The sequence below is a fragment of the Papilio polytes genome, unplaced genomic scaffold (assembly GCF_000836215.1).
Source record: "Papilio polytes unplaced genomic scaffold, Ppol_1.0 DF821544.1, whole genome shotgun sequence".
Taxonomy (NCBI): domain Eukaryota; kingdom Metazoa; phylum Arthropoda; class Insecta; order Lepidoptera; family Papilionidae; genus Papilio; species Papilio polytes.
The window spans coordinates 62,767-83,029 of NW_013527660.1; the positions used below are offsets into that span (position 1 = coordinate 62,767).

Genomic DNA, 20,263 nt, shown 5'->3' on the forward strand with positions numbered 1-20,263 from the left:
AATACATAATATAAATTATGTTTTTATTATTTCACGACCAGTAAAACTACTTGCAAGAAATATTTTGTAATTTAATTACATTTAGGTTAATTATCGTCAATCATTTTCTGCAATAATAAATAAGTTTAAAATAACAATTTTTTTACTCATACGTTTATTAAATTATAAACACAGAACGACGTTGTGCCTAAGCTTATTTGGACTCAAAAACTAAAAGTTTGTAAGCAAACAAACATCGCTTACACAAAACTGTAAAAAGGACGCCATGTTTATTTTCATAGGGAATATCTTAAAAACGACAATGTAAAAAAAGATGTGCACAGCAATTAAATGTAAGTAAACATTTGGCTTTCTATTATTGATGTACATAAGTGTTTTAAAATTATATAAATGTTCAAGAGCGATAGTCTATATCTCAACATAATAACCTCATTAAATTACAACATAACACTGAAGGACTGTGTCCTACGGAGTACAGAGTATAGTATATATGAACAACTACTACTAAAAAAATATGACACTTAGAAGAAAATTAAGAATATAATGACACATGGTTATTCTTAAAAAGGTTATCTTCTCTAAACTCTAAATAATATAACTATCGAGGAATATGCAAATTGTGTTAAGTATCCAGCTGACCATTAGCAGTACATCCACATCGAGGAATCCGAAGACTAACCAAAGGTTTAGCTTTGGTTGCACCACGATGTTTTCTTTCAAGCTAAGAATCACACATAAATGCACATCAGCTCACTATGTATGTCTTCACTGAGAAGCTTTGTGCCTTCACTGAAGGGTGATAAGGCCGTAGTGAACCACGCTAGTTCTCTGCGGTTTGGTTGAATTTAAACATATCTGTGAATTTCTTCGTAGATATGTGCAGGTTGCATCACACTGCCTTCGCCGTATGATAAACGCCGTCGGATAAACTTTGATCACATGAAATTTGAAAATCGAAAAATATTGGTACATGTCGACATTCGAACCTAGGATCTGCAGATAAGTTGAGTGCTTAACCTCGGAGCCACTGATGCTTATCATTGGTACATTTTTTTAATAAAATGAGTGCATTGCCTACCCCTAATTAACAGAAGAGAGAACGCAAATAAAAAAAAATTCCCGTTCCTATGCGGCTCTTCTAGCGTCAAGTCCACGTCCAATTTCCATCCCTTTCTTATAAGTAAAAAAGCAGGAAGGAAAAGGGGATTTAAGTTGGGCTTCCGGCACCACACTCATCAGATGAAACGCGGAATTGCTCCCACTTCACACCACCTGTCACCACACCTGTCTTCTGTGTGGTCGTGGTAAATCAGCGGGCGAGGCGGCCCATTCGTGCGGATATGTTAAAACTGGCTCCACCACTGTGAAACTCACTGCTTTATATTGGTAAATGAGTGGAATCAAACTAGGACTAGTAGTACTACCACTGCGCCACCGACGCTTAACGTTGAATTAGCTAAATGCAATAATTAATTTCTCGTGTTAACTTAAGAAAATAGTCAATGGATGAATTTGAATTCACTACCTTAAATAATGATTATTGCATTGTGTACCTTAACCCTTCTTCCGATAGTGTCCAGTGTGGTGAAGAACAACCTAATTTTTAAAAAAAACTATTGAACTAAGTAGTTTATTTCATATCCAAAAATGTGGCTTTACTAAAAAATCAGTATTTTTGCTACAAAAATACTTCGTCGAATTAAGGGTTAAACGACTAAATTATGTTTAATTTAAGATGGAAGATTCACAAAAGGTTTATGAATAAGTTATACGTATTCATAAGAAATTATCAGAAATCAGAAAATAGACAATAAATGCCATACTTAATTAAGGTGACATCGAGGAAAGGGGTAGGGGGATGCAAGGATCATCTTTGTATGTAGTTGTTATACCACTACATAGAAATTCCCTATTGGAACATGCCGCCCACTCAGTTTACAAGTATGAAGAGTATGCATGTGTGCATCGTATAGTTGGTTCAAAGCTTCTTGATTAAACATAATATTTAATATGGTTTAACTTCTCTGATTTTGATTTCACTACTATGTTCGAACAGTTCTCGAGGTCTATCGCACTAAAGTGTATTCTTGGGTGCTTCCTTTCCTTGAAAAATATTGATTACTAATCTTTAATACTATCTTATCTATACTTCCATATTAATATTATAGAGAGGAAAGATTCGTATTTTTGCATTTTTTGTATGTATTTGATTCACGCAAAAACTACTAGCCCGATTTAAAAATTCTTTTAACATTAGATAGGTAATTTAATTAGAGGAATAAAGCTCATGTCACACAGTATGCTCCTGCTCCGACTTTAAGTACCTTGGTTCTCTAGTCCAGTCTGACAGTGGCGTTGACCGAGACGTAAAAAGCTGAATAAATGCAGGTTGGATGAAATGGCGACAGGTTACTGGTGTGACTTGTGATCCAAGAATGCCTCTTAAGCTTAAGGGACAGATCTACAAGTCCATCATAAGACCTGTCGTATTGTATGGATCTGAATGTTGGGCCACCAAAGTTGCGGATGAAAGAAGATTGCATGTGGCTGAGATGCGTATGTTAAGATGGATGTGTGGTGTGACAAGAATGGATAAAGTTAAGAATGTGTACATTAGAGGAAGTTTGAAAGTAGCGCCAGTGGTGGAGAAATTGAGAAGCAAAAGGTTAGTGTGATACGGACATGTTATGCGACGAAATGATGAGGACATAAACCAGAAAGTGTTAAGTAAATGATTGAATGTGGATAGCTACCGAGGAAAGTATGGATGGATTGTGTGAAAGAGGAAATGCTTAAGAAAGGAGTAGATTCAGATATGACGGCTGATAGAGATGTATCAAAAACAGTATCAAAAACAGCACATACTGTGCCGTACCTCCGTAAGGGATGAGGGCAAGTGGATGATGAGGTAATTTAATCTGTGAGTAACATAGGCTATATTTAAATAGCGTTTCTGGATCCCGGCGCAAAAAAACCACTACATTTTAATTTTTCTCGGTTTGCGCTGCCTAAACGGTCAGAGTGTATATAAAAAGGTGCATGAAAAAATTGTAGATATCAAAAAGTTCTACAGAAAACTCCGCGATGGCATACATATCTTTAACGATTTTCTTACAATAACCACTTTTTCGTTTACAAAATGAATTAAAAACGTAATATGCTATTTGCGGGGTTGTTTTCTCGGTTTCAATACTAATCCTTAACCAAACAAATGCATTTGTTGTCAGGAGAATTTAATATAGAATAAAACTCTCCATTTAAGGTATTTCAATTGGACTAACAGTTTAGAAGATATCGCAAACACAAAAAATAAGCGTAGCCAAAAATTAGCTCACAAACTACAGGGCATAGAAATATGGAAAAATCTATATGCATTTTTGTTACTGGTTGGCATATAGAGTTTTGTTAGGTTGAAATAATGAGCGAACGTAAGTCTTGTACTGTTTAAATTCCACGCGGACGAAGTCGCGGGCAGCAGCTAGTCTTCAGTATAGATATAATAATCATTTATTGGGATGACATGCTAAAATTGTTTTAAAAAATAAAACTTAATCATACTAATGAAAATTATTTGTCCGAGTATCAAAACGTATAAGACGAACTTGAATTTGAATAGGTATTGATTTCGCCTACGCAGGTAGACAGGCAGTAGTGTGCTTTTTGCTTGTGTGTTGCCAGTGCAAAATGGCCGATTCCCAATATAAAGGGACGACAGGGAACGTAAATCGTCAGTTTCCAATTTGGCGCCAGTATCGCATCGTCTTTGCGATATAGTGTTCTTTCATGTTTAAAACATCTCCCAGTGTTTTTAAGTGAGCCGTGATTTTGTTTGAGAGTTATTTTAATTAAATTGTTTTTCTGAAAAAAAACCTTATTGATTTTGATAAACATAAATTCTACTTAAATATTATATTAGAATTTCGATGAGTTCAAAAAAAGAGTGTTCAGACATTTTAAGAAGAATAAATCGTGGGGTTTTAAGATTCCTGTTTTCAAGATATCTTAGAGCCATTCAACGGGTGGAGGATTTCAACGGATATCAAAGGTTGCTGTGGTAAGGAATTATACTTTTTTTTTAATATAACAATTTATCATTTTACTTATCATTAAATCCTAATATTGGTCACACTTAAATAAAATTTTGAAGACAAATTACCTATGTACATTATAAAATTCTCAGTTTTGTTTTTTATAATTCGAATAATTATGTAAACTTAAGGTTAACTTTGAACTCGCTTGTTAATTTTACGTGTGGTAAAAAGAATTTAACAATAGAACTCCAATTAGTTTGTAATTCTTTGTTTCGGGTTTTTAAATTTACGACTTTCAATAGTTAGCGGTGATTCAATTGTCATTGTAACAAAAAATTCACTTAATATTAACAAAATTAGAAAAAGGAATTAAGATTTTTTATTGTTTTTAATTTGGTGGATTGTATATATTAGTATTGCCATATATATGAAAAAAAGACTACTCACAAAATAAATTAAGTATAGCAACATTTGTATTTATCTGTGACAGAACAGAAATTAGTAGAACTTTCCAATCGGTCGATTCTTTGTTCATTTTGGTTAAATTGTGCGAAAATTGATCACGTCCATTGCATTGCATCGTTCCATATTTGTTTAGCAGTGTATTACACAAGTTTATAATGTTTCAGAAGAACGTAATGTAAATTTATAAAGTGAACAGTCTAATAAAAGTGTTGACACGACGTAAGCAGAAGTAAAAAAAAGAAATGAGCAAAATGGTGCCATAGAACGTGTAATTTTTCTACACCTTAAGAAAATTCATCCAACCAAAATGGCGCAGAACGCAGAGGAAATTGAAATTTGTGAAACTAATCCAAATTCCCTCGTAGAAATATGTATAAACAATATCGCGCGTGATCTCGACGCAATTTCGATAAGAGATCCTGACACCCTCATACGCAGCCTTAGAAGTGATATAATTCTTCCCGCAGAAGTGTGCGAAAAATTTATTGAAGTATTCCAAGAGAGACATGTAATTGATGACAAGATCGCGAATATATTTCGCGACACCGAAAGCACAAAAATCATCAACTTGAAGCTGCGGAACGCGGCAGTGACCGTGGAAGGTCTCCTCTGCTTTATGGTTCATAAACCAAAAACGGTGGAGTTAATTCACTGTGTTGATTTGACACAGGAGGCCATCGATGTGATCAATGATCATAGCGAAAATCTGGTTTCTCTTAAATTTGGACCTCTGTGTTACACCGTTTCACAGAATACACTATATCAGAGGGATTACATCTTGTCCATACCACAACTAAGGATGCTGTCCATTCAGTGCCGCAGGGCAACTAGCTTCCCGTTATTACTCACACTGCCTCTGTACTGCTTGAGGCACTTGGAACTATCTGAGTTGAGTCAATCTAATTACCTGCTTGCTTTGCAAGGCCTTGAGACTCTGGAGTCATTGATCCTTTACAATGTACGGATTGAGACTGGACTAGTGGAATGGATTTGTACCCTGCACTCATTAAAGCACCTAGATTTGTCTCAATCAAACGAAAGGTTGGGGATATTCCCGAATCCAAATACTATGCTAGCAAGGATGATGCATTGTCTCCCACGTCTTATGTCTCTGGACATTTCCGGTACTAATTTAGCTGGGACGGGATCTACACCCCCCCCTGAAGCAGAAGGTGAGGAACCTGAAATACCGCCAGTTATTGTGAGGTGTGACATTCCTGGCCTTTACAGTCGAGTGGACAGGCCTCTGCACTTCCTGGGGCTTTACGGAACACATAATGGGGCCTGCAGGTGGCATGATATTCCAGCTAAAGTGGTAACTTTTTAACTATTTTTATTAAATTTTCTTGTAACCTTTTCTATAGCTTTCTTTAATTGTTTCATTAAAACCAATATTCCTTCAATTAAATTTATGCGCTTTTTTAAAATCCAATAATGAGGTATAGACAAATTTTATAAAATTTAATTAATCATTTGCACATTACATTTTTTTTATACAGATTACAGGTGATGCCAGCGAGGATCAAGTCCTGACATCTGCAAAGGTTTATATGGGAAGACCTGCAATGCTTGCTCATGTGCTCAATGATCTATACTACCTGTTCCGTTATGATCAATGTGAATCAGTACATCAATCTCTTGCTGTAGTACTGGACGCCATGGCTCGACATATCCCAGAGAAACATATTCAAATATCTGGAAGGTAGTTTGTTTTTTTGTTAGTAGTTTGTTTTTTGTTGAATTGGTTTTGCATTGAAATATCTTATAAAAATCAAATATATTCCCTAGTATATTATATGAAGACATAATTACATGTTTTTTTGTAGTGCCACCCTGTTTTACATTGTGAAAGGGAAGGAAAAAGATAAGTTGGGGAAAAAATCAAAGCATGATATCCTGAAAGCTTTGCTGAATGCAATGGAAGAACATAGGAAAGATGAAACTGTAATGAGGAATGGTTGCATAACCATCTGCCAGTTCAAAATACCAGCTGATGTGGTAAGTTTAATTAAGGGTGGGAATACACATGCCAGTGAAATGGTGTAGTAGCTGGTAAGCCAATACAGGTCCAAGGCAGCTACTGGTCCAATGAATATAGTTTGTACTCTTAACTTGAGACTCCGCTGGAATCCAACTCCCACGCTGATGTTTTATTTTGTACCCCATACATTGGAAGTGTCAAGTTATCGGTTTGGGATATAAAAGTTGAATAAAGTACTGGAAGCATTATGCAGTTGGGCAATCACCAGTTAACTTGACATTGTTGCCAAACATTGCTTTGGGCATACCTCATTTTGAAGCCATATAGGGGCTGTTTTATGCAATCTGTGTTGATGGCAATGGCCCTTGATATGTTTTTTTTTATATTCAACAGCTGTGCGAGTATGAACGTTTAGTTCAAATGCTGCTGAGCTGTGTGCCCTACCAGAGCCAAGAGGGATTCGTTCAGCGCGTGTCTATTTACCTGCTTAACTCTCTGGCCTGCCAGGTTGATGGAAACCGGAAATTATTTTTGGGGAAAAGTGGCCTCATTGAGGTAAGAATTATTTACAACACATCCATACAATAAATACACTTCACAATAAATAATTAACTACTATGTGGTTAAGATTTTAAATCTTAATTTGGAGAGCTTAAAACTAGCTTTGAAATTTTAAACTACAAGCTGATAGTCATATCAGTTTATATACGACTAGCTGTTGCCCGCGACTTCTACCGTGTGGAATTTGAAAGTTAAAAACTTACATTCGCCTCTTTTTTCAACCTATTACCAAAAGTATTAACTTAGTAGTAACCTATGTAATAACAGAAATCTACCGATGCAAGATTTCAAATTCCTAAGCCCGGTAGTTTGTGCAACTGGTTTTTCGGCTACCCTGATTGTTTGTGTTCGCGATATCTTCTAAACTAATATTACAGTATTGTACTATTCAAACTTTTAAGCGATTGGCGGTTTCATGCAAACGATTTTAGATATTAGAGAGTCCATTTTCCATCACCTTTGTGAGCTTAAGCTGAGCAAAAATGCACTCGCGATTTAACATCGAAACGCTATAAAGTCGTGTTATACTAAAGTAGCTATACAGATTCTGCTATACGTTAGTAAAGCGATCTTCGATACAATTGTATTTCTATGCAGCGTTGGTGCACAAGCTAAAAGCGACTCTTCTCATTGCAAACACACTGTTACATTACTTGAAATAAAACTATATGGCGACAAACCTCAGCGTGCGATAAATACTACAAATAATTCTGTTAGTCTACGTAATAAGACAAATCAATATAATATTTGCTAGCAGATAGCTACTTTTATATTGTTAACCTATGACCTATGTTGGCGAATGTTTTTTTTAAATAATCTATACAATTAAAAATGGCGGTGTGCAAATTAATCTTTTTTCTATTACATTCATAGCTGCGCCAAAATTACGGTTTATGGTTTTTTTTTGTACCAAGTTACTATTTTGTTAATAACTAGCAACTTGATATTTATTGATTTTCTTACGACTTGTTATTTCGTTGTAAATGTTTTAGTACAAACACAAAAAATAGTTATCTATTTTTGTCCAAATTGGATCGAAATAAAACCTTCAATTACCATATAAATACATATAATAATAATAATCTAATTTGACGTTTAAGATTTAATCTTTGAACTTGTTAATGAGATTTCCAAGAAGCAAGCTATTTGCAAAGTTAATTAACGTCTTAAAATAGAAGAAAAGTTTGTTAATTAACTCGAAAAGTTTATATTAAGTTGACGAATACGCTACGTAATTACAAAGTTATTTTACAGCTATGTACTTGTATGCGCCTGCGAGTAATTGTCAAAAGCTATACATTAGTGATATTGCTATTATATTTAGCGAGGTTTGATGCGTCCGAAGCGAATTTGATAATCTGATAAGTAAGATTGATATCTGAGCGAAACACAGAAGTCATATATTAATGGATGATACATTACTTATTGTTTGTGTTCGCGATATCTTTTACTATTAGTCCAATTTAAATACTGCAAAGGACAATTTTATTCTACATTAAATTCTTCTGACAACAAACGCATTTATTTGGATATGGATTAATATTGAAACCAATAAAAGAACGCCGCAAATAGCGCGCGGTTTTTAATTCATTTTGTAAACAAAAAAGTGGTTATTGTAAGAAATCCCTTAAAGATAGATATATGCCAACGCGGACTTTTCTGTAGAACTTTGTTGTTACTCACAGATACATTTCCTTTCTAATGGCGAAAGATTTTTTTTTAAATCAGCCCAGTAGTTTTTGAGTTATTTCAAGACATACAAAAATAGAAATCTTTCCTATTTGTAATATTAGAATAGATGTATAAATTTGTCTGATATTTCGAAAGTCCGTTCAAAATGGGATTACGATCTCTCTAATCTAAAGCGGGCTTTACTTTGTGATTAACTGGTTAGTCTATATTCAATATTGGATAGCTGAAGATGGTATTAGTTATGTTACTGAAGCGAGGCATTTGCATATAATATTGTCACTTTAGCATAATTTTTATATCTGTTAACTTGTTAACTTGCTTTTGTTTCCGTGTTGATTGAGTTTTTGGCAACTAACTTTATTATTGCGAGTCTTTTAGCAAATGGTAGCGATGTATTTAATATTGATAATTTTGTATTATGTCAATTTGTAACATTCGGGATTACTAACCTTATGAAGCGTGCCGCCAGTTTCTCTTTATTTTTTTTTTAATAACTAAAATCGTTATATAGTGAATGAAGCGCGCTTTCGTTATTAAAATTATTTAAACGCTTTTATTTGCGATTTCTAAAGAGATGGTTTTAAATCTTTATGTATGTTCCCTAAAAGATAACACACTCTGTATACACTTCCGCACTAGGTTTTATTTGTTTTATGTCCTTAAAATGTATTGTCCGGTGCCATGGTTGATGGTCTTCGCCTTGAGTCGTTGACCGAGCTAGCGGGAAGATGCGGTTTGCGCGCTAGCAGCAGTCAGGCCCAGGAGATGCAGGGCGAAATCCTCGCGAACTTGCCTGTCCTATATCGCCACACCATTTTCCCAAACGAAATATGTTATTGTTTGAGGCGAAAATTTTACCCTTTTGTGATCTTTTTCTTACAGTTGGTTTACACTGTCGAAACGCTTATATTTAAACTGTGTAGAATTTTCAAATGTATGTGTAATAGGCAACAGAGAACGAGGCGAAAATTGCAACTATTCCAACAATCGAGGATAAAGACTCTCGATGGTACTCTATGCTCTACACAAAAGCGATCTGTGAATGATCATATAAAAATAACAACTTATTCCATACAGCATTGCCATAAACTGACATGAATTTCAACCTGTTATTTTCGTCATATATTCATGTTCTATAATTCCACCTTTAATGTTGTTCCAGAAAATGGTGCAACTGATAACTACACGTCACGAATGTGTTCTGTGTGATGATGTGCTTGAGGTCGCGTGGTCCACTCTGTGGAATGTTACTGACGAAACGCCGGCTAACAGCAGTCGCTTCCTCGAATGCCACGGAATGGAGTTATTCATTGCATGTCTCGAGGTAAATGACAGATGTAAAACCTTAATCATAAGTGCATAAAGTTCATAATCAATTGTATTTGCTATCGATGGCGTTTTATAGACATATTTTGTGGCCATAGTTCGATACAGCTTAGTTATTATACCCGATAGACTGGAATTGTGCTGTAAAATTTAAATCAGCTAATATTATTACTAAATCAGAATTATCTTTTTGAAATATATCCCTCTTACATAAATAAAACTAACTTTAATAAATAAACATTATTAAACCCAATATAGTATAGCCAAAAATTCCCCATGTTTACAGACTTTCCCCCAGAAAGAGGAATTACTCCGCAACATGATGGGCTTGCTGGGCAACGTCGCTGAGGTGGCTGAACTGAGACCTCAGTTGATGGACACTGAGTTCCTTGATGTCTTCTACGATCTTCTAGATTCGTCTAGCGATGGAATCGAGGTATGTTTAAACTTAAACTTTCAAATCATCAATGAACTTTCAAATTATTAAAGAATTACAACCTTAACCTTGATGCAGATGTCATTGGTATAGATTACTAGGTGGAAATTTGCTCATTTACCTTATAGTATACAAAACTGACAGACATAGAAAAATGTTTGCATAAATGTGTTTACATGTTCAATACATAACAGGTAAGCTACAATGCGGCTGGTGTGCTGGCCCACATTGCTTCTGATGGAGAAGAAGCCTGGGTGGTAGCCAACCCATCAAGAGACGCTGTCCTCGCGCGCCTGGCCATGGCAATACAGACCTGGAACCTCCGCGATGAGAGAAATATAAATTACCGCTCATTCAAGCCCATCTTGGGTCTACTCAGTGTTTACCACACTCCGCCATGCCAGCATTGGGCAGTGTGGGCCCTTGCTAACCTGACTACAGTATACCGTAAGTGTTCAATTATAATCAAATCAGTCATTAAATGGACACATGCTTGTTTAAAGGATGTTTTAAAAAAATCCACTAAATCATATATATTTTTTTAGTATTGCTATTAAATATCTTCTACTTTTATTTTGCTCATAGTTATAGAACTGTTTTGTACATTGCATAAATAATTAATTTGTGAAATATTTATCTACTTGCAACTGTCTCATCACTGCCTTTTATTCAATAGCTCCTGTATTCAAGCAAAGATTCTATTAGTTATTATTATTGTATGTTTTCCAGCACAAAAATACTGCAGCTTGGTGATTGCCGAAGATGGTATTTCACTCCTTAAAAAGATAATAAAAGACAAGAGGCCATACCCAGTGATTAAAGATCTGGCAAGCATTGTGATCAACAACTGCTCCCGCTACTCCGCTCAGGACAACGAGAACCCGGCTCCGGATCCTGTGTCTTATGACAATTAGCTATTGGAGTTCTTTGGAGAGGTTGACCCAGAGATAAGGGAATAGCAACGAATTTTATTCCTCAGATGCGTTGCAATCTGGGCGGGAAGCGTCACGATGGGCTTCATATCTATTATTAGTTATGCATTAACCCAATAAATACATAACACGGCCAGTTTGAATTATCCTTAAATGTGGAACAATGAAAATTGGGATTGCGGTTTGTAGAATAGTGTAGTGTTTTAATGGTGATTGTGCTTACCGATGCCGTGTTATTGACGACGCTTCCAATCTCTCCGGACTCTTTGAGTGAGTGCTATAAACAGTTTTAGTGTTAGAGTATAAATTATAATGTATATCGGTTTAAACAACCGATTTTCACAACTTACATAATAGTGTTTGAAGTTTTAACTCTTACTATGAGTTAGAAACGCTCACGTATGAACATGTTATGATCTCAAAGAAATAGCATGTTTTTATGTGAAACAGCTAGTTAATCCATAGTTATTTGTCATAGATTGTTCAGTATTCTGAATAAGTGTGTTGTAAACCAATTTGACTTGAAAGTATTTCATTATTACTATATTTTATTGTTCAAATAGTATAGAATTTGATGATTGTATTACTTTATGACTATACTTTATAAGATCTGTATTTCAAATATTTGTATTGATGATAGTTTAAGATTGAATATTGCACAAACACTAAGGAGTTTGAAATGCTTCAATTTTGATGTTGAAGACTTTCTTAGTGAGTGCACCTCTATTTACTATAGTTATTGTATGAACATACATCACAGTACTAGTCTCAACATTACAATTTCATAAAATTAAAATTCATTTTAGTGTGTTAGGTAAATTGAATATAGAGTTATGATTCCAGGAAGACGTAAATTTAATTATACTGATATAAATAAAGTATAAGCATTACAATGACAAAAAAAATATAATATTTAAGATAAATTGATTAACAAAAAATATTTGATCGTAAATTTTAGCATTATCTCTACATAGTACATAAAAGTTTTAGAGGTTATCTAAATAACCTTTTTCAAATACACATAACTTATTCCCGTTAATATTGAAGATATAGAATTTAGAAAATAGAACGTGATTAAAGCGAGATCCCAATGTTGACAAACAACTCATTTTAGCATAGCGGGTTACTACTGATTTTAAAAATTCATATTATCTTAATTGTAGTTTTAAAGGTATGGGTGATTGCTTAGTAAATAACCCTTTTAAACATTTTAAATATTGACATTAAAGTATTAATTGAAAAAAAATAAAAGGCCAAAAAATATGTAGATTTTGCTAAAAAAAAATTGAAATTTCAAAAACAGTAGTTACAATGTTCGTATATAGATTAGATTCCATTGTCTTTAAACTTAAGTGATGAAAATTAATCGATTTCAAGTATCCAAAACCTCTTTATTGTAGTCAAGTCAACTTTGCTTAATTGTCGTCATACATTTGTAGGATCTCCTCCTCAATTTCTAGTTAAATTCTGTCAAGGTTATTTAATATTAGATGAATATATATTAAGATTAATGTTTAAAATAATGGACGATGTAAATGAGATGGCTGCGTTCGGGGTTGGGTATTAACATGCAAATGTTGTACGAGGGATTTAGTATAAGCTCTGTGTAAATGTCTATATTATATTATATTACATTATCTAGTTCAAATCTTACTCATAACTGTTTTGTTAGAGCGCCACTCAGGAACCTTTTCATAGTCTATTTATCCTAATATGGCACCATTGAGTAAATATTTAGCCATATAATAGCTAAAAATTAAAATGTTATGATACAGTATCTTGTAGTGTTAACCTAACCTTAAATTATTTGGTTTCTATTTTTATTATGCGTCTGGTAAATAGATTGTTTTATCAGATTTTACGTTTCTGTCAAATTATTTGATAGATTGCAGCTTCGTTTGACGATTTTATCCATTTTTAAGATATGCAAAGGTTATAAAGTTGGATAGATGACAAATTTGACATAAAATTTTATTATTTACCAGACTGTATCTGATTTTATTGCAATGTTAAAATTTGATGCAAATTAAAATTTAAACAACTATTTTTTTGCTTACAACAAACATTGGATGTTGTAAAAGAGAGTGTACCTAAGTAGACATAGCTTTTAGACGTAGTAAATTATTATATTGGTGTATTTCTCTTATAAACTTTTCTTGTTCTGAATGTTCCTTGCATTGATCGCTATTAGATGTTTGAATAGTGCTATTAGATAAATTCTTATGCTATCGCGATGTCTGCAGCTAATCTATTTAAATTATATATCTGTTAAACGAGAATTAAATAATTTTTCAATTTGTTTCACATAATTTAAACTATAGAGATTTGATTGATGTTATGAACTTGATTATCAATGACAAAGGAACCGGGAACTTTCAAGAGATGTTTTATATGAAGTTGTTTTTGTTAGTTGAGTCAAACTTGTTTACTTCATATATTTTTATTCTTTAAGTCTTACTGCTTTAATATGCTATGTGATTTTAGAGTTGACATGTTAATAAATTTAATCTATTTAGAATTCGCCTTTTATTTTGATTAAATTCTATCATCTTTACTGTCTAAATCATAAAATTTAATTTTAGTCCCTTTCCACTCTTTTCTTGAGAGGAAAGGATGGAAAGGAAAATTGTATTTGACGGTGGAGGAGACGCATAGGAAGGAGAAATGTCCTCTTTATGTGCGTCTACTCCTCCGTCAATGAAGGGTAGGCAACGCATCTGCAATGGCGGATGTTTATGAACAGCGGTCCCTTTCCATTTTGGCGGATTCAGGTGGCCACTTGCTCGATTGCCATCTCATATTATAAAAAAAAATAATAATGACTACATGATGGTTTGTGTAATGTAGAATATAGTCTGAAAGAACATACAGGCTACAAATTTTTTGGTTCCACACGTTCATAGTCGCAGGCGAAAGCTATTCCTATAAAATATTGTCTATGACTCCGGAGTAGAATATGAATTCAATGACATCTCAATTGTCAAAATTAATTCAGTTTTTAAGCCTTAGAGGTCACCAAAGTACTTAGACCCATATGCATATCTTTATTTTATTACTTTATTTTATTACCATCATATAAATACGTAATCCTCTTATAAGTCGAGTTCAAACTTGTGTGTGACTAAACTATCGCACAACTGTTCTGTGGTTGCCAATACAACTATTTAGTTGTACAAATGACAATTTTTACAGTTTTGCTATAGTTTAGTCAAAAGTGCACACTCTTAAAAAGTAACCATTCGGATGATTAGGAAGGTAAAAAAACATTTCAAAATAAAAAATATAAAGTTTAATCATAAAAGGTACATAAAATCTCAAAGTACAAATAGTAAACTGGTTTGTATGTAATGTAGAAAAAATACTAAATATCTTAGTAAAACTAAAAACAGTAGATTTGCCTAAACTAGATGTCTAGTTTAGCATTACTTAGTTGTAAGATTTAAAAAAACAAATATTGGATTCACCAGCATTGTAAAAGTTTACAAAATACTGACCCAATAGTCCAAAACATTTTAGGTAAAATTTTTTTTTAGTAAAACAAACATAATATAAGTATTTAACATGCATAGAGATTTGTTTTAACTGTAACAAAGTAAATGTTTTCATATTTAAAACTAAACATCATTAAAAGTAACATAATTTAAAACATTATAAATGAATAAAAATCTGAACAGGCTAAAAAACTACTAAATTTCTTTCATTTAACATGTGTTAAAATTTATGAAAGTAACAAAACTTTCAATAAGACTGGTAACATTTCATTTGTAAAAAATAATTATCACTGAACAACTTTCCAGAAGCAAAGTTAACAGAGATGTTTAAAACAACATTTAAAGGATATATACTAACATGCAATATATGTATAGAGAAACAAATCAAGCAGTTCGCTGTATTATGTGAAAACCAGTATTTGTTTCAATTGGATCACTTATTTCTCCAATATCTAAAGAGGATGCTACGTCCTTGAAAACTCTGTCCACATTAGTTTGGAGAAAAATAGAATCCATTTTGCCTCCCACAAAAGCTGTCGAGCATTCTGAATATTCCAACGCGGCTTCTTCAAATGTATATTTATACGTCATTATTTCAAGGCGTATAACTAGAAATATAAACAAAATCTTTTGTAATAAACTGTTTGAAAATTGCAAAAATAAATCACGTATCTTACTTCTTACTAATATTATAAATGCGAAAGTTTAGATAGATGGATGTTTTAGATTTTGTAGCCTAATCGGATTTCGATGAAATTTGGCATAGACATAAAGGAAAGTCTGGAAGAAGACATAGCCTTAGGCTAGACATGCTTTGTTTTTTTGAACTCCATGCAGACGGAGTCGCGGGCGAAAACTAGTTAATATTATAAATGCGAGTTAAGCTATACTTAAACGGCTAATCTGCTGAACGGATTTCGATGAAATATGTAGAGGACAGTCTTAAAGAGTATATAAGCAACCTACTTATTTTGTTTTTTAATTCTACGCGGACGGACTCGCAGGTAAAAATTAGTCAAAAACAATAATACTCCAGTTGTCTTATGAATTAAGCCTGTTCGTACACAAGGTAACGAAAATCTGCAAATGCAATGTCACGTATCGACGTCACGTACCTGTTTACGACCGTCAACGAGATTGTATTACGTAAGTCGCTTCCAAACCAAAATTGCAGATTTACATTGCCTTGTATATGAAGAGGATTACAATTGTCACGATATTTGTATTTCAAACAAGATATAAGAAAATAATAAAAACCCTTTGCGAGATTATAAGCATCACTTTCAGAGCGTGTTGCACATTCCCCACTCAGTACTCGACAGTGTGGAGTATGGACGCTCAGAGAATGCTTTATAACGATATGACGTGCTTTAGTCCTTATAGGTCTCCTCAGTGGTCCTTCATCGCCTAAACTAAACTCTTCATCTGTCGCTAAAGAGACTGGCCTATGGGGTTTTTTCAATTGATAATCGCCAGTTATCAAATTACAATAGAAAAGTTGTCCTGAAACAAAAATTGTTTTTATTATTTTTATCATCAAACATCCGTACAAAAACATTTAACCCTATATAGGTTTTATTTAATTCATACGCCTGCCTTAAAATCAACATACAAGTAACAAAAAAAAATCTACGGCGCAGCGTCAACTCTAATTTTGTGCACTGGCTGTGTCGGCGTAACCGATTTTTTCCACAATCGCCGCGTCTGCGAAATTCAGCAAGTGGACACGCATACTCAGAATGCAGGGAGTGCAATCAATTCTTCGATTAGAGTCTTGTTCTGTGTATGATTTATGTACTAATGTGCCGGTGTAGTCCAATAAGTAATAGGTTGTCCGATAAGTATGTATTGATTTTCGATAGATGGTGAAGCGCATTTAATTATTAAAATTTATTTTAGACAAGTCTTTCGCCGAAAAAGGTTGAAGTTTAAGGTGAGAACGGTAGTGAAGTAGTGTAATAAATGTAGGCAAAAATTAAAATGAGTTCCATTTAAAATGTGTTGACAACCCTTTATTATTTGGTACTGTCTTCATAAACAAGTGATTAATGTTAAATAACAACGCAGAAGATATTCAATACTGTAGGAGATTATAATCAAAACATACCACGAAGTAAACAACGAAAAAAGGTAGATATAAAATGCACATATCATAAATGTAAAACGTATTTGTTATAAATACAAAACTATGATAATTTAATGTAATCGATGCAGATGCATTTTTTTTTCGTTCGTCTGTCCGCAAACGTTTCGCGTAATCTCTAAAATTGGCGAACATTTAATTTCGTGTGGACGAAGTCGCGAGCAATAAGTAGTATACCAAAAGGAATTTAAAATAACATTTTACAAAATTCTAGTTACGGTTTCCCTTTTACGCACCAGAAAAGTTTGTGTCCTTGAAACTCTGACAAACATCACGTACTTTTCAAATTACTCACATAATTCTGTTTAATTCGAAGTTATCTAACTATTTTCCACGGCAGCTTTATAAAATAAGGCTATAAAAAGGCCAAAGGAACCCCTATTTGGGTTCGTCGATGCATCACTTTCTTTAATTTGAAATTAGTTACATATAATGTTTACAGAAAAATAACGATGCTTTTTTATGTTAATGTTATCAATATTATAATCCCAATTTCATGCATATTATTTTACTGTTTTTGTTAAATTAATAGAAGCAAGCATATGTTCTGACAAGAATTTTCAAAATTGTTTAAATTTTGAAAATTCTTATCAGAAAATATGCTAATATGTTAAAAATAATAACTTACCGTCGATCTGGTTTGCACGAAGCATCCACCCAAGAGGGACAGGTCGTTTTGGCGCCATTTCTCTCCAGAAAAAGGGTCAACTGGACAGTGCGCAATACTTGAAGCAAATGCAAATGTGCACCATACATCACACAGGAAGACCAAACTGCATCCTTTTTTATCCCCACCCTCGATCCACATTATAGCATAGACAAGAAATTTATCATGTTAAGAATTATATTAAAATTTTGTGTTCTACAATTTGCGTTATTTTTTATTTTAAAACTATAAGGAAAAATTCCTTTTTTTTACTAAAACAATGCCATAAATGTCAAATCAATTTACCATTACAATATCAAACTTAATTAGGATTTTAAAAGATAAATGAAGGTAAGTGTGAATTAAACTACCGTCTATTGAATTGTACGTTAGATATAAGAAAAGGGTAGATAGAAGTTGTCTAAAATTCGTCCTCCGGCGCATATTGTTTAGACGAAATGCGTAATAATTGCTATTTGTCTTGGTGTGGTCGTGATATTGCATTTTACGGCGGGATATTGATGCAGATCATACTGTTACTACTACTTTACCGCCTAAACGGCTCAACGCATCTCGATGAAATTTGGCACACATGTAAAGCTAAGCCTGAAACCACACTTAAGCTACTTACTTTTGTTTTTTGAATTTCAAGCGTTCGGAGTGGCGGGTGAAAGCTAGTGTAATAAATACCAATTTGGTCTCTAATAAATAAAAACATTAAATATTTTCGACTTGTTAATTTCTTCTCCCTTGTAGCCCTCTGGCGGTCAAATTTGGATATTTTGCTAATGAAATATAAAAAAAAATACATTAAATGTTGCATTGAAAATTTTCCTGTTTTTGTCCTGGTTTATTAGCAAAAGCATACTGTTACTAGTGATATTATTTATGTATGTAGTTCCAATTAAAGACCCGGAGATTGTAAACATAACTTAAATGCGACATGCGTGCACTGTTTTTATCATTTCTCATTTCGCTTAGGTAAACAATTGTCAGACAGAACTGACCTATGTATATGGACTATCTATAATACATTATATGCCTATTGTAATTATCGAGATATTGGCGCTGAACTTTTAGTAGCGGCAGTGAGGGTTCGAACTAAAAACAGAGATTGAATTTAAATGCGTGGGTAGCCGATAATCTGGTCTAGGTTAAGGGGGCATTAATTTTATGATTACTATGGTTACTACTATGTAATTTATTTTTAGAATATCATAGAATTGACTATAAGAATAGACGCGTTTAATGAGACAAAAGCATGAGCTGTACTAAAAGATAACCTATCCATTTATACAGATCTATGACAGTTAATATTATCTTTAAAAATATAAGGTAGTAATAATCAATCTAGTATTTTATTATATAGATTTTATACCAGAAAATTAATAGAAATGAGATAAATTTAATTTCTAATTCACTTTTACGGTGTACAATTGTTAATTTCAACTTGATTATAAGAGACAAAGGCAATTAAATAAAAGATGTTTGTAATGCAACAAGACATTTATTAACTTTTCATGATACATGTTTCATACACAACATGTTTCATACATGTTCATAAACTTGTTCCAATACATGTTTAAATTTAAACACATGCAATAGATTATATTTAACTTTTTAAACAAACATGATTATTAACTAGTCTTGGGTAGTACATGCATGATGTACTAAAAAGTATTCTTGGGTAGTACACTTACGATGTACTAAAAAGTATTCTTGGGTAGTACACGTACGATGTACTAAAAAGTAATGTTACTCGGCACTGTACTAAAAGTAACGTTACCGAACGGCTTCTGTTAATCGGACATATGGCACTTTTAGTACAGTACACGATATCGGTGTTCGCTTTTACGTTGTTTGATTTGGTTGTATATTTTCCAGGTCTATAGCCCTCGTTATATTATATTCGTGTTGTGTTTCTATAATTCTGAAGTACTAAATGTACTAAATGTACTAGTACGTTTTCCCAATTGTACTAGTACGGACACTTGTATATGTCCGATTAAGCCCAAGACTATTTACTCTAATTTGTGCTAAGTTGTTACCTTTACATTTATTAATATGCTAACATTACTTCACGTAACATATAACGTTAGAAACGATGATATGTGTTTATATCTATTAATCATAAACTATTTAAATATCAAAAAGTAACAATTAATTTTTAAATATCACATAATATTCGTAAAATTATTAATCTATGATAATTGTTTTTTTATAATATCTTATGTGGTCCTTTTTAACAATTTAGTGCTAATTACGTCACTGTCCAGTGACTTTATTTGGTGTTATTTTTCGTTATTTATCAATAAATCGTACAACTTTAATATTTTATAATAAACTTTATATAGACTATACAATAATTCTATATTTGAATTATTGACGCCTAAACTAATTCTTGATTATAATAATTTTTTTAATTTTTAGATATTAAATAAATGAATAGTGCAGCTAACATTTCTATAAATTTTTATGTATATTTTAATTATCAAAATTACTATCGGAAACTAATTTTTATATAAGGCAATCTGAGGCAAATGTCTATAGCGATGCGAT

General features: G+C 33.1%; 1 protein-coding gene across 1 annotated transcript; it reads left to right on the forward strand.

Moving 5' to 3' along the window:
- The first annotated feature begins 4,507 nt into the window (after nucleotides 1–4,507).
- LOC106108398 (protein zer-1 homolog) lies at nucleotides 4,508–13,942 on the forward strand. Its single transcript, XM_013289557.1, has 8 exons — nucleotides 4,508–5,811; nucleotides 5,996–6,198; nucleotides 6,323–6,494; nucleotides 6,871–7,032; nucleotides 9,893–10,054; nucleotides 10,343–10,492; nucleotides 10,687–10,939; nucleotides 11,222–13,942. Exons 1-8 carry the CDS (start codon nucleotides 4,804–4,806, stop codon nucleotides 11,404–11,406), a joined length of 2,295 nt encoding a protein of 764 aa, XP_013145011.1. The 5' UTR covers nucleotides 4,508–4,803; the 3' UTR covers nucleotides 11,407–13,942.
- The last annotated feature ends 6,321 nt before the right edge of the window (nucleotides 13,943–20,263 follow it).